This window comes from Phalacrocorax carbo, chromosome 4 (genome assembly GCF_963921805.1).
Source record: "Phalacrocorax carbo chromosome 4, bPhaCar2.1, whole genome shotgun sequence".
Classification (NCBI taxonomy): Eukaryota; Metazoa; Chordata; class Aves; order Suliformes; family Phalacrocoracidae; genus Phalacrocorax; species Phalacrocorax carbo.
Genome location: NC_087516.1, coordinates 36956135 through 36968908, shown reverse-complemented (window position 1 = coordinate 36968908; position 12774 = coordinate 36956135). Strand labels below are relative to the sequence as shown.

At 48.6% G+C, this 12774-nt stretch overlaps 1 protein-coding gene across 1 annotated transcript in view; it reads left to right on the top strand.

Annotated features, from left to right (window-relative positions):
• Positions 1 to 3743: 3743 nt before the first annotated feature.
• Positions 3744 to 12774, top strand: part of STOX2 (storkhead box 2) — a 148936-nt gene continuing 139905 nt past the window's right edge. Inside the window, exon 1 of the mRNA XM_064449643.1 lies at positions 3744 to 4184. Within this exon, the coding sequence (XP_064305713.1) occupies positions 3839 to 4184 (346 nt within the window). The 5' untranslated portion in view covers positions 3744 to 3838. The remainder of the gene's footprint in view (positions 4185 to 12774) is intronic.

The window sequence follows — 12774 nt, the reverse complement described above, 5'->3', positions numbered from 1 at the left end:
GTAGGCTGTGAAATTGTATAACTTGTCTTGCTATGTACAAATCGAGGAGGGACAACCACCGTGAAATATATGTATTTCACCTCAGCCTGCCTTTTCCATTCTGTGGCCCTAGATGAATTCTGGGGGAATACTCTTTTCCCAGAGACTTCTTAATAACGAGGTGTGTACAGCAGAAAGAGGTACCGCACCTGAGCTCCGGATCAGGTGGTACAGTCGGAGAACACAGCTCCATCAGGTTTGTTTGGCTTTCCGCTCCTACCTAGAATAAATAAGGCAATTTGCTGCAGACCTCCTGCTACTGCTGATGAATTTCAAAGAGATGTGTCTAAATCTTCAGGGGTTTTGCCCCACTAGCAGGGTAAACTTCCGCCTTTCCAAACACTTCAGAGGCACATACGAGTTCCACTTCACTCGCTCTCATTACGTGGCCATAAGATTGTAGGCTGGCTGCGCGCTTGTATTTCTACAGGGAAATAGCAGATCAGCTTTGGTCTGGCTATAGGTCTTGATTGTTTGGAAGAAGTCCCTTGAAGTGAGGGTGAAAAAAATAGAAGGTGATGCTGTTCAACCCCAAACTGGCAAGCAACAAAGCATAAATATATCAAAAGAAATAAACACTCCCAAAATCCTGAGGTAAAAAAAAATGTTTGAATCAGTAATGAAATGGCAAAAAAATGGGAGTAATAATGAACAGTATTCAGTACATACTTGTCATCCACGTCCTTTCCCAAGGCCCTTGAAACAAGAGGTGTCACTTAACTGGGGCCTTGAGGTCCAGCCCAGGCAATCCTGGCGCTGGTTTTTACGGGGACGGCACCTAGAGCCCACCGAGTGGCGCATTCTGATTTGTGCCAGAAGCACTGTGCTCCATCCGATATGTTTTGGGCAAATTACAGCGTACTCTCTTTTGTTACCTTGCCATTACACTTGTGTGTGACATTACATGTGTGCAAGCTGCGGAGAGGGGTAGCGTGCCGATGGAGGGAGGGAGAGCCAGCCTGCCAGTGCAGGGGAGAGGCGTGAAGCAGCGCAAGGGAAGAGGTGATGAAAGCAGGGTGGGAGAGGATTAGCAGGCTGAGGACTAGCCTTTACAGGAGAACAAGCCAGGGACAGGGAAGATGTTGACAGCCTGCAAGTGTTACTGCAAATCCCTTGCAAGGGGAGGAAAACAACTGTGTAGCATGTTTCGTCACACCAATTGCTTCAGAAATTAGTACTGAAAGGAAAAGGAGCTCAGTTAATCTTATCAATGCTCATAAGTATCTGAAGGGTGGGTGTCAAGAGAATGGGACTGGACTCTTTTCAGTGATGCCCAACAACAGGGCAAGGGGCAACAGGCACAAGTTGGAACACACAAAGTTCCACATAAACATGAGAAAAACTTCTTTCCTGTGAGGGTGCCAGAGCAGTGGCACAGGCTGCCCAGGGAGGTTGTGCAGTCTGCTTCCCTGGTAACATTCAAAACCTGCCTGTGCCCCCTGCTCTAGGTGTGCCTGATCAAGCAGGGGTGTTGGATGAGATGACCTCCAGAGGCACCTTCCAACCCCTACTATTCTGTGACTCTGTGCAATGGAGAGAGCAATGCCAATGCTGTGACTGAAGGCTGCCAGGCATGCTGCGCTGAACTCACACTTTTTCCAGAGGCAGCAGAAGGATCACAGATTTGGCTAGCACATGGGATTTGGGGGCTGTAGGCAAAATGTGGGCCCCCACATCTAAGCACGTATCTGGTGCAGAAACCTAAAAACAGTCAAATGGCTTAATTTGGCTCCTTTGTTCTTGCAGGTAGGAATAAAAACTGAAAGCCCATCCAAGCCCTTAAGTTACCTGGTGACTCTGATCAGCAGTTGAGATGTCAATATGATGTGCAAAGGCAACACAAAGGTGAGCCCTGCCCAGGAGAACTGAAATGCAGGTGTGATGGGCAAGATAAAAAGCTGATATAATGCAGAGAGGAGGAATGCACAAGGTAAGAATAACACGAGTATGACAAGATCATGACAGTAGTTTCAACACACTAAGACTAGCTCTTTTAACAGGCAATCAATGGCTCAGATGAACTTTGGGAAGCAGTCTGGAGGACAATGAGGATGCCGGGGCGGGTCCTCTTACAAAGCTTGGGGCTGAATGACAATGTGAAAGTGCTCCTTTGAAATATTGATAGCAGCACCATCAAAACTATTGCTGGCTGAGGCGAGGGGCATCTTGAGATCTTGCTGTGCTGGATATTTGGGAAGGGGTTAGTGACTTGAGAACCAGTGTTATTAGGCTCTGCTCCTGGCTCAAAATGACTCACTGTGATTCTGGACAATTTATTTTACCTCTAATTTCCCCTTTGGTAGAGTTGGTTTTGTACAGCTTGCCTCCTTGTAAAGCTCTTTGTGATGTTGGTAAATGTGACCTTCTTTGGTACAGTGCCTAGGTAGCACTAGATGAAACCCAAAAGCAGGGAATGGAAATATCAGAGGAGCCTGTCTGTTATACAGTGCCCAGGAAAAGGAAATGGGTGAAACTAGGCGGAATGCCGCAGGATTTGAATGAAGTTAGAACTGAACGGGTGGTAGTTTAAGGGGGCCAAAAGTGCCGAGGGATGTTGCTGTGAGTGAATTCAGGAGCATCAGGTAAGACACCGTAGCTTGTGCACAACGTGGAGTGTGGTGGCTGTAGCCTCCTCAGCTGCAGCTCTTAAACCACTGCCCGGCAGAGTGGCCGCTGCTTCTTCTCTGCTCTCACTCCCCCCTCCTCTGCCTCCACTCTTACCCCTCTTCTCTACAGCACAGTTTTCTTCCTTGTGTCCTTTGCCTTTCTGCTGCACTCCCACACTTTGCTGCCCATTTCCGCAGTGCCGTGGTGCCCCACTCCCCGGGGCAAGGCCAGGGTGCCGCTGGGTGCCACTGCACAGTCCACACAGCACCGAGGCACCCAGCAGCTACAGCCGATTCAGGAACTCAAGCCCTATTTTTCAGAATTGAGACTCAGCTTTGCAGTGGGTTTGAGCGTTTCTATGGAAGATGGGAGTGAGGCTCCTAAATCTGCCTTCTCATGTGTGGAACTCAGCTCAGCAGCCACCCGCCACTTTGACACACACACCCCAGGCCAGGCTTTGCCGGGAAGGCCCCCCCCCATTCCGCTCGCACCTTGCCGGTTTCTGCTGAGCCCTCCCTTGAGCCTCATGGGCAGCTGGTGACCTGGAGCACAGAGGAGGCAAAATATTAAACTGCTGGAAAACAGCCGCAGAAGTTAGGAGTGAACCTTGCACTTGCTCCATCACTAGCAGGTTTCAGTACCCCTAAAAGCGACACCGGATTACTACAGGTGAGGAAGGTGGTTATGGACGTTTGGACGTGGCGGGGTCAGTGCTGCTCGCCAGGTATTTTACCTACAGATGTGTAACCACTGGAAGAAGCAGGAATAAAACGACTGTGAGACTTGCTGGGATCATCTGGAAGGCGCCGGGGGATGCCCCCGCGCCGGGAAGCCTACACCTCCACGGGCTCCTCTCGTTTCGGGTGACGGTGCCCCCCGTGATGGGGCCGGGAGGCGAGCGGCGGGGCGCGGGGGTCGCGGCGGGTGGTCGCGGGCTTCCCGGCCGGGCGGCGGCGGCCGCTGCGCGCTGCGGGGCCGGCAGCCGCGGGATCGCCCCCCCGCCTCGCCCGCGGTGCCGGACCGCGCCGCGCCGCGCCGCGCCGCGCCGTGGGTGTGCCGGGGGCGGAGCGGCCCGGGCCCCGCCGTGCCGTGGCGGGGGCGGAGCGCGGGCAGCCGGCCGCGGGAGGCAGCGCGGCCGCGGGAAGGCATGCCCGTGGCCGTGACCATGCCCGGCGGCCGGCGGTGAGGGGCCATGCCGCGAAGGGCGGAGCGGTGCCTGCAGATCGCCCCGCACTCCCTGGCCATCGTGCTGGGCGCCGCGCCCGGGGGGCGGCCGGGGGGCGGCGGTGCGGGGCCGGCGGCGGAGCTGGGCCGCCACCGCATCGGCTACGAGATCTTCGCGGACTTCAAGCGGGAGAACATGCAGCACTTCTGGGACCGGCGGGCCACGGCGGCGGTGGCCGAGACCTTCTTCCTGGGCTGGATCGACGAGCAGGTGCTGCTGGTGCAGGGCAAGGAGGAGCACCTGGAGGTGCTGCGGCAGGGCTGGGCGCGCCGCTCCCTCAAGCCCCCCAGCGGCTTCCACATCAAGTGCCTGGGTAGGTGCGGGGTCGGGGGGGTCCCGGTCCCGGGCGGGGGGCGGCCGCGGGGAGCTGCCCCCGGAGCGCCCGCCGCCGGTGCCCGGCGGGGTCGGAGGCTGGGGCGGACGGGACCCTCCTCTCCCCGCCGCGGGATTTGAGCCCCCAAAAGTGGGTGAGCCGGGGCGGGACCGGCGGCGTTGGCGTTGCAAGGATGCGCTGCAAGACTTGGGGGTTCGCCAGAAGACCTAGGGGCGGCAGCTGCAGGGTCGGGTTGGAGAGGTGCATTTCCATCCCCCCCACTCCCCCCCCAGTTTTCTCCGGCGGGCGAGTTTGAACCCGTCAGTTGCAAATTTTGGGATGTACCCCTTGCAGGGTGAAATGCCGGCTCTCCTTCTGCGGGCCAGCTCCCGCGGCTGGCTCCGCGGGCGCCCTCCTCTCCCGCCTTTCTCTACAGGGGGATCCCGCACCTTTCGGGGATCCCGCACCTTCCGGAGCTCCGACATCTTTCCACAGCTCAGGAACAACTGCTAACGTTTACAAAGAGTGCCAGCTTTTAATTAGAGTTACAACCAGTTCATTAAAAATAATAATTTCTAGCAATAGAAACCTAAAAAGTTCACTAAAAAGAATAATGATTTTAGAACTTCTACCCTTGCTAAACCAGTATTTCACTTTACAGTTGGATGTACTTGGTAGCTTGAACTGGCGTCACAGTATTGCTGTGAAGGTGTCTTCCATTGCAAGAAGTAGTAGCAGGAGATGAGGAATGCATGGTTATTTGCAGTGCGAGGCAGGTGGCTTTTGTAGCAGTAAATGGCAAGTCTGTCATGCCGTGGTGGGCTGAAGATTCAAGTTACGGTGTGATTCCCCCAAGGGAACCCCACCTGTGTGCAGTGTGGCCTAGGAAGGAGAACATCTTGTCCTGAATTCTCTCCAGGAAACAAAAAAATCATAGCATGGAGAGCAAAAATGTTTGCAGGACTTGCTTTGACACACAAAAAAAGCACCCTCTAAGAAATAAAGCTGTGGCTATTTGGTGTATATACTGGAGAGCTGCGAAGAACAACAGAACTGAAGTTTTCCTTGGGGTTTAAGGTAACTTGCAACCTTCACAGCTTGAAACATGCAGCTTCTCGTACAGAGAGAAGGCAAATTGTGAGGATTTGTTTTATTGCTGGGAAGGTCTCGCTGCTTCCCACGGCCACTGCAGAGGTGGCGGTGAGGCGAACTGTCTTTTCCTTATGTACAGCCTCTATTATCTGTGTCTTAGGCAGTGGGCACCTGGAACAGGTCACAGAGTTAGAGATGCTCTCCCTGCACTGGGAGTTTCAGATCCTTAAAATAGGATGCTCCCATGCATTTCTTTTAAAAAATTTGCTGAGTAAGGTTCCCACAAAGAATGGAGCGCGAATATTTGGTGTTTCTCAGTTTCCTTTTTTAATCTCAGTTTTGAATGTTTTTAGCTGTTGATGTCCTTCTGGAATAGGCACTGCAGAGTCTGATCCCTTCCCTTTATCGGCAGAGTTCTCTCTTGCACAGTTTTCAGGCATTTCTCTGTCCCTCGCTATTTCCCCAACAGACTGATCTGAATATTATCACTTCTTCCATGCTGAGAGGGGAGCTCAGGACAAGCTGCCTGTTTAAAAATGAGCTGATGGACCTTTTTTCCTCATTATAGTGAAATTTCCTCTGAAGAGAAAACAGTGTTGGAGAGCAGGTGGTAAATCCTATTCTGGTGATAGAGAAGTTTTCTGATTTCCACCAATATTTAGAGGAGGGTAAAAAGTTGGGTAGTGGACTTGCATTGTGGCAGAGGTTTGGATAGAGTTGCTGTTTGTGGCCAGCAAACACGGGGAAAAAACCTACACATGCTGCTTTCCACCCAAAGCTGTTAAATCCTTTTATGCCTTTACTTTTGCAGGAAGGTGCAGCGGTAAGTGTAGAGATATGGGCAGTGCTTAGTACTAGCTGCTCCATGTAGCTCCTGTGGGCTTTTTGGCTGCACTTAGACCGAGGTTGCAGAGCTTTTGAATAGGCACCATCGCCTGATGGAGTGCTAGGATCAGTGTTTGAGTTTTGGGGTGTCCCTGGACCCTACCCATGGGGCAACTTTCCTCAGCCCACTGTGCAGGAGGGCTGTGGGAGGGTGTGCTCTGACCTTGACGTTATTAAAGCCGGACAAGGAATGTAAACAGGTCTTTGTGGCGTGTTTTAAAATATGGAAACGCAACTTTTGCTAGAAGTTCGCGTTAATAAGTAAGCTCACTGCTGTGTAAATAATATGCATTCCTTGGGGGGGGTTATCTTCGCTGCAAATTTACAGAAGACTGGAGCCAAAAGTTTTCATCTGACTTAAATAGCAAATGTCTCTCAGTATTTGATTAAAGGCTATGAAAGAAGAGCAGGGACCTGCTGGAGTCTTGCCTGTTGTGCAGTGTCCTTAGCTGCGCTGAATGAGATGGGAGCAGCTGATTGATATTTGTTTTTTTCACTGCCTTTTTTCCACACCCAGACTGATAATTCAGGTCTTGTATCAAAGTAGATTCAACTTGTGCTTGCTGTAAAGTTAGGTAGTTAAAGAATTGTCAAAGTAACGGGCCTGGCCCGTGGGCATGAGCATCTGCTTAAAAGTGTGTAATTGTATTTTCAACATAATTAGGTGCCTAATGTGTAAATGGCTGTGACTCTCTCACGTTATTCTCCCCTTCGTAGCATTAAAGCAGCAAACAGTACACCTACAGACAAAAAGAAAAAGTCCCCATGCTTTTCAGCTTTAAAAAAAAACAGTGGTGGGTATCACAGGCTGAGAGGAAAACCTGCCTCTGTGGGGGGTGCGGAACCGTAATATTTTACTACTGTTAATAAATAACTGATGGGGTCAAGGGGAAAAAGTGGCACAGCATTTTTGATGAAGGTGAAGCTGCTGTTTGCTGCTGCTGCTCTGGCCCAGCCGGTAGCCCCCATGCTGTGGTGGGAATAGGGGGTTGCTGTGGCTGGGTGTAGCAGTGAGTGAGTGCATGGTGCTTACCCGGGGGGTCTTTCTCTGCACCCCAGAGCCATGGGGGTACCTGGGAAATGTGGTGGCAGGCCGTGGCGTCAGTTCATGCTTGTTCTCTTGCCTGTCTGGCTGCATGCAGAAAAGTGGGGGTGGTTTTCTGCACCACCTGCCCCTGGAGCTTGGCTGGGATGGGGTAGCTGGAGGACGAGCTGCCTGCCCCAACGTGGTCTGGGGAGAATGTCCTGACCTCCCACTGCTGCCTGGCAGGGTGCAAGGGAGAGAAATGCCTCCTCTTCTCAGCTGCATGACCTCCATGCACAGGTACCGGAGAGCCTTGGACAACGCTTCCATTCACGTGCATCGTTAAGTGCTAACATGACCCAGAAATTATGACTGCAGCCTGACTTTCAAACCTCTGCTGATGTTGCTGACGTTTCTTGTTCGTTGCAGTCCAGAGCCTTGACTGGTCTGATGAGTAATGGATTGTGATGGCCATGGAGATTATAACTGAAGGAAAAAGTAGCTGGTGAGGAGGAGGGAATACTAGACCTCTAATATGCACAGTGAGTTTTCTGCTGCTGGGATTGTAAAATGTAAACCAGGAGGAGACTCTTCGCTGAATAGTCTTTCCATGTTTAAGTCACCCTGGCTCCATAATGAAACCTTCATGAAAGTGTAATCTGTAGTTAACAGGGACTGGACAGTCCTAGTATGCTTGGTGCAGGTGTAAAGTGATTAAAATCCATGTGAGATTCCAGTGTCCAAAGATTCAACTCTTGAGTTATAAAATTAGACCCTACCATGAAATAGGGCAGGAATATGAAGCATATCAGAGAGTGACTTTCGCATCTCATCTTAGGGTTTGAGGATGCAGGGAATGAAGAGTTTCATGTGTGACTTTAAGAAAACTGCCAGAGAATTAAGTTTTAAACTAAATGATTACACCCTAAAAGCTTGCTCAGCTTTTCTTTTTGCAGTGATCAGAGTATTAGGAAATTGGTGAGTGTATCTAGGTTTTTAAGTTGGCTGAAGGGGAAGCTTTGGGAAACATAAGCTGACTTTGAATAAACAAAACCCCCAAACCTAAATTTGCCGATTTAGAGGGTCAAGGAAACTTCATGCAAACCTACAGGTCCCGTGATAAAATTCATTGTCTTTGGTAAGAGTGATTTGAATCTTTCTTGCGACTTTGCAAAGCTTTTGCAACTTAAGTCTTTAATGAGCGTTATTATTTTAATAAGATTTCTGTCTTTGACACGCCTTCCATTTGCACCCACTATTTGTCATCCTGGAAACTGAATTTTTTTCCCCCCTCCTTTCAGCCCTTCCATGCACGACGCTGCTGGTGTAGCAGGAGGCTCCACCTCATTTTTGTGTCTTCGTCGCCTTTTGTGTCCCCAGCTGAGACTTCCTTCTGTATCTCTTGCACTTGATTTCTGTGTCTCGGACAATGGGCATCTTTGAGAGGTTTTAATACGCTTTGTGGAAGGGCCATGCCCTTTTGCAACGATTGCTTGAAAAGAAGTGACCAAACTTTATAATAACCCTTCGGTCATGCCCAGAGCAATTTCTCCAATTAGAAGCTGATGTTTCAAATGGAGTTTTCAAGAAATGTATGTGCAATAATTAAACTAACTAGCAGGAGTTATAATTCAGCGAAGTCGGCAAAGCCAGGCTGTTGTCCATTGTTCCTGCTCGGCCAGCCGTAGGGAGGGGAAACATTTTTTGCTGTGCTGGGAGCTGGAGCTAAGTGCTCCCTTTCTTTTGTCTCCCTGCCGTGTTCTCTCTTGCCACCAAAAATTAAATTAACACGCCACCAGTTTAGGTTCAGTAATTTTCACAGTGAGTTTTCCAGTCATTAGTGGGTGATTATGGTGCAGTGTAAACATTAAATGCTATTCACCTATAGCCAGTCATAAAATATGAATTGTCTTTTTTCTTCCAAATTATCTCCTTTATATCATGAAAATTTCTTTTTGGTGAGGGAGCATTAGGTTTCATAGTAACAAAATCTCTGAGGAGGAGCTTGCCACACACTCATCTACACCTTTTGTATGCCTCATGGTATTACCATGGGAACTTCAGGGGATTTAAACTAGAAATATTTTTTTCCCCTTCTCTCTCATCCCAACTTTAGAGCCAGTTAGAGATCCTCTAACCACTGTTTGCATTGTGGAGGTGGTTATTGCAGCCTAAAAAAATAAAAGAAGGTAAACTTGGGTAAACTTAAGCTGATCGCCTGGCTGAGGTACTTGTGAATTTACTTCCAACTTTGGTCAAAGACCTTTACTGCACAGAAGTGTTGGGTTGGGCCTTTAATGTGCTTTGTAAAAGCAGCTTTTAAAGACTGGGGAGAGAGAGGCAAGAGCTAAGTGAGCATGAACTGCATATAATATGCCTGATTTCTCTGTATGTGGTTTGCACTCACATTTTGGTAGTGAAGTCTTGGAGTCAGAAATGTTTTTTGCTCTTTAAAGAAAGCTGTGGATAGTTTGCAAGGCTAATGCAGGTTATCTAAAATGTCTTGTGAAAATAAAAGCACACGGAAAGGAAAGCTATGACCTACTTAATCTCATTTCTTTTTATTTTTTTTGTTCCACGCAGCTTATCATGAAGAAGCAGAGTCCAATACACAGACACGTAGTGTTCATTGTGCAGCTCAAGTGAAGATTTATAAAGTTAATGGCCAGCTAGTACTGTCTCCCCACATCCTTCCTGCCAACAATGACTGCCATTGTATAGTAAAAGAGTCCTTCCCGGTGGCAAATGTGTCATCCAGTCTTTCGAGTTAAGTGTAGGTTCCATGTAAAGAAGTGATGCTGTAAGGGAACTGTGGTTTGCCGAGCGCAGCCCTTGACCGCAGGGCTCTGCAGAAGCAGAAGTGGCAACCAGGCTGCCACCCTCTCCGTCACTTTGTCTGCACATAAGTGTCCGGTCTTTAATTAAACAGTCCTTGTTTCCGTCCTCAAAGGACCCTTGTCTTTGCCGGGGAGCGGCATGGCAGGTGCCCAGTGAATGAAGCCCTTGTCAGGTGTGATCCCCAGCACTTAAATGAGCTCTTGGGCTGCCAGCATCACATGCCAGCAGGCCACTTGCTAAATCACCTTTCCATCTGTCCTGCTCTTCTTTTGTTCATAGTCATTTTTGGTTTCAGAAAGGCTGAAGTGGATGGGGTGCCTGGGGGCCATGGCAAGGGGTGGCCATGGGGCCACCAGCCACAGGCACCCTATCCTGCCCACTCCTCTGCAGTTTTGCAGCACGAAAACTCAGTAATGCGTTCCCGACATTGTCCTGTCTTTTTAATTTGCTAGTTAGAGGCAAGTTGTTCAATATTTTATTTACCAAATTGTAATGATTTTAGTAGACGAAGTTCAGACTTTCTGCGCATGTTGCCACAGCTTAAAGTTTAGCTTGGAATGGTTTGTCTTGATTCCTGGAGAAACGTGCGTTTAGTGCGGAGATGTTATAGGAAGGGTCAGCCACGTATGAAAACACTGCTGTCCTTGGGTTTGAGGGGCAGGTTTTTGATTTGGCTCTTTTGTAAAGGGAATGGTAATGAAGTTGGCGCTCTCTCCCAGCTCTTCTGGTGCTGCTGCCTCAGGCCATTCATCTGAATGGTGAACTGCCCTCCTTTCTGCTGGCCGGGAGGATGACAGCTTGTCCCCCAGACAGGGCGTGCTGTAGCTTTACCACATTCTCATCTGCATTCGAGACATCCATTTAGAGAGAGTAGCAGGAAAGATGCAACCCAGAGGGATCAGGTGTCCTCCAAGATTCTTGGCATCCAAAGCTGCCTTCTGAGCAACATCACTCCTTCCCTTGGCTTCAGCAAACGTGTGATGGCCAGGTTCCTCTTTTCTTGGTAGTCAAGTAAAGGCCAAAGTGTTCACAGAAAATAAAAGCTACAGCCAGATGGTGTTTTCCCCTGCAGAAACTGTGGCTGTGAAACATGTGGATGGGAGGAACTTCTTAATAATAATTTTTTGCAGTATCAGAAATTTAATGGGGTTCTGAAAATACAAGCTCTCTCCAAACTTTGTTTTAAATACAAAAGCATAAATGTTTTGATTATTTTCTAATGATGGTGACTGCTGGGAATGTTATTGCAGTCTCCAGTTTCCAATATCGAACTGCTCCCTGGGTGGGCCAAATCTGAAAAGGGTTTTAAGGATATTATGTTCTTCTTGGAATAAAATCCCTTCACCTAATATGTAAACATGCTTTCCTCTGTTCGGTGTGCTTGATCCCTCAGTTTATGACCTGGGATTTCACCTGAGACCCGTGACGGGAAATATCTGAATGTTAAGAATGTGCAAACATGTATATTTTGATGAAACAAAGTGCTTTCCCATTGACATTTGAGCAGGTCTTCATGGTCCCCTTTTTAATCGGGCTCCTGTTCTGAGCCACAATAGCAATAAAGCATGCATTCAAAGGTTGATAAGTACCCAGGGAGTCTGAAGAGTGGTTCTTCCAGTCACTTTTTTTTGTCTGTAGCAGAAAAGCAATGGTGTGGTATTGCCATCCGCACTTATTAAGCCTATTTTTGGTTTTCTTATAAAAGAAAGTTACTCTACTGTGCACTTAAATATGCACAGTATAATGACTTCTCTAGTGTGTTTTCTGGAGCTGGATATACTTCTAACCTATGCAATATGAGACTTTGTTGTTCTTCATCCATGGGGGGATGGGATGGGACACCAAAGCAGCAGAAGTCTGAGTAAAATACAGCAGCCTTTTAGCTTAACCTTGAATCCCACTATCAGATGGTTAATGAAGTGATATGCAGGTGTATCAAAGATTGCTTTTTTAGAACGGCAAACCAATTCACTTAAACTCTAGGAAACTACTCCAAACTGGTTCTTTACAAAATCTATACACAGAGACAGTGAAAAATGTTTCTACCTGAAGAGCATGGTTTGAGTACATTCATGGAGTTTTAGTTTTAAAGCAGTTTTTTTCAGCTGTTAGTGCTTCAGCAGGTACGTCTGCTAGCTCATGCTTGCCTTCAGAGGAGCGAGGATGCCGAAGGGCCTATTGCTGGCCTCAATATGGGGAATCCCACCGAAAGAGTGGAGGGGGGCTCTTGGAAGGTGACAAGTGCCAGTGGCTTTCCCAATAACGTCGCCTAAAATGCAGTGGCCAGCAGGACTAGGCTGGCCGTGGGGGAGGCTGATTCCTCCTGGTGCAGCAGAAGGGGAAGAAAGGTGTGTTTTGGGAGAGGAAGATCTGGAACTGGGCTGTGGCTGAGCAGTGACTCCATCCCTGTGTTGGTAGCGGGGCAGTGTATTGCTGTGTCCATCCACACCAGTAGCTGCAGCTCCAGTAACTCCTGTTATCCACTGCCTTGAAGTTGTGTGTGCAGTAATGTATGCTCTCTCTGGGTGTTCAGAGGCTCTCAAGAAGGAGAGAGATTGCAAGGATACTGTTTAACACTGGAGCTGTAAAACTTGCAATGTATTATTAACGTTAGAAGAAGCTAGGTGCTGCCAGCATGTTTGAGATTTAGCAGCAGAGTCTTAGGTATTATTGTGGGGCTATAAAATGAGTATTTCTTTTTTAAAAATGCGTGCTTTTTTTTGTCCTTTAAAAAAAGCATATACCAAATCT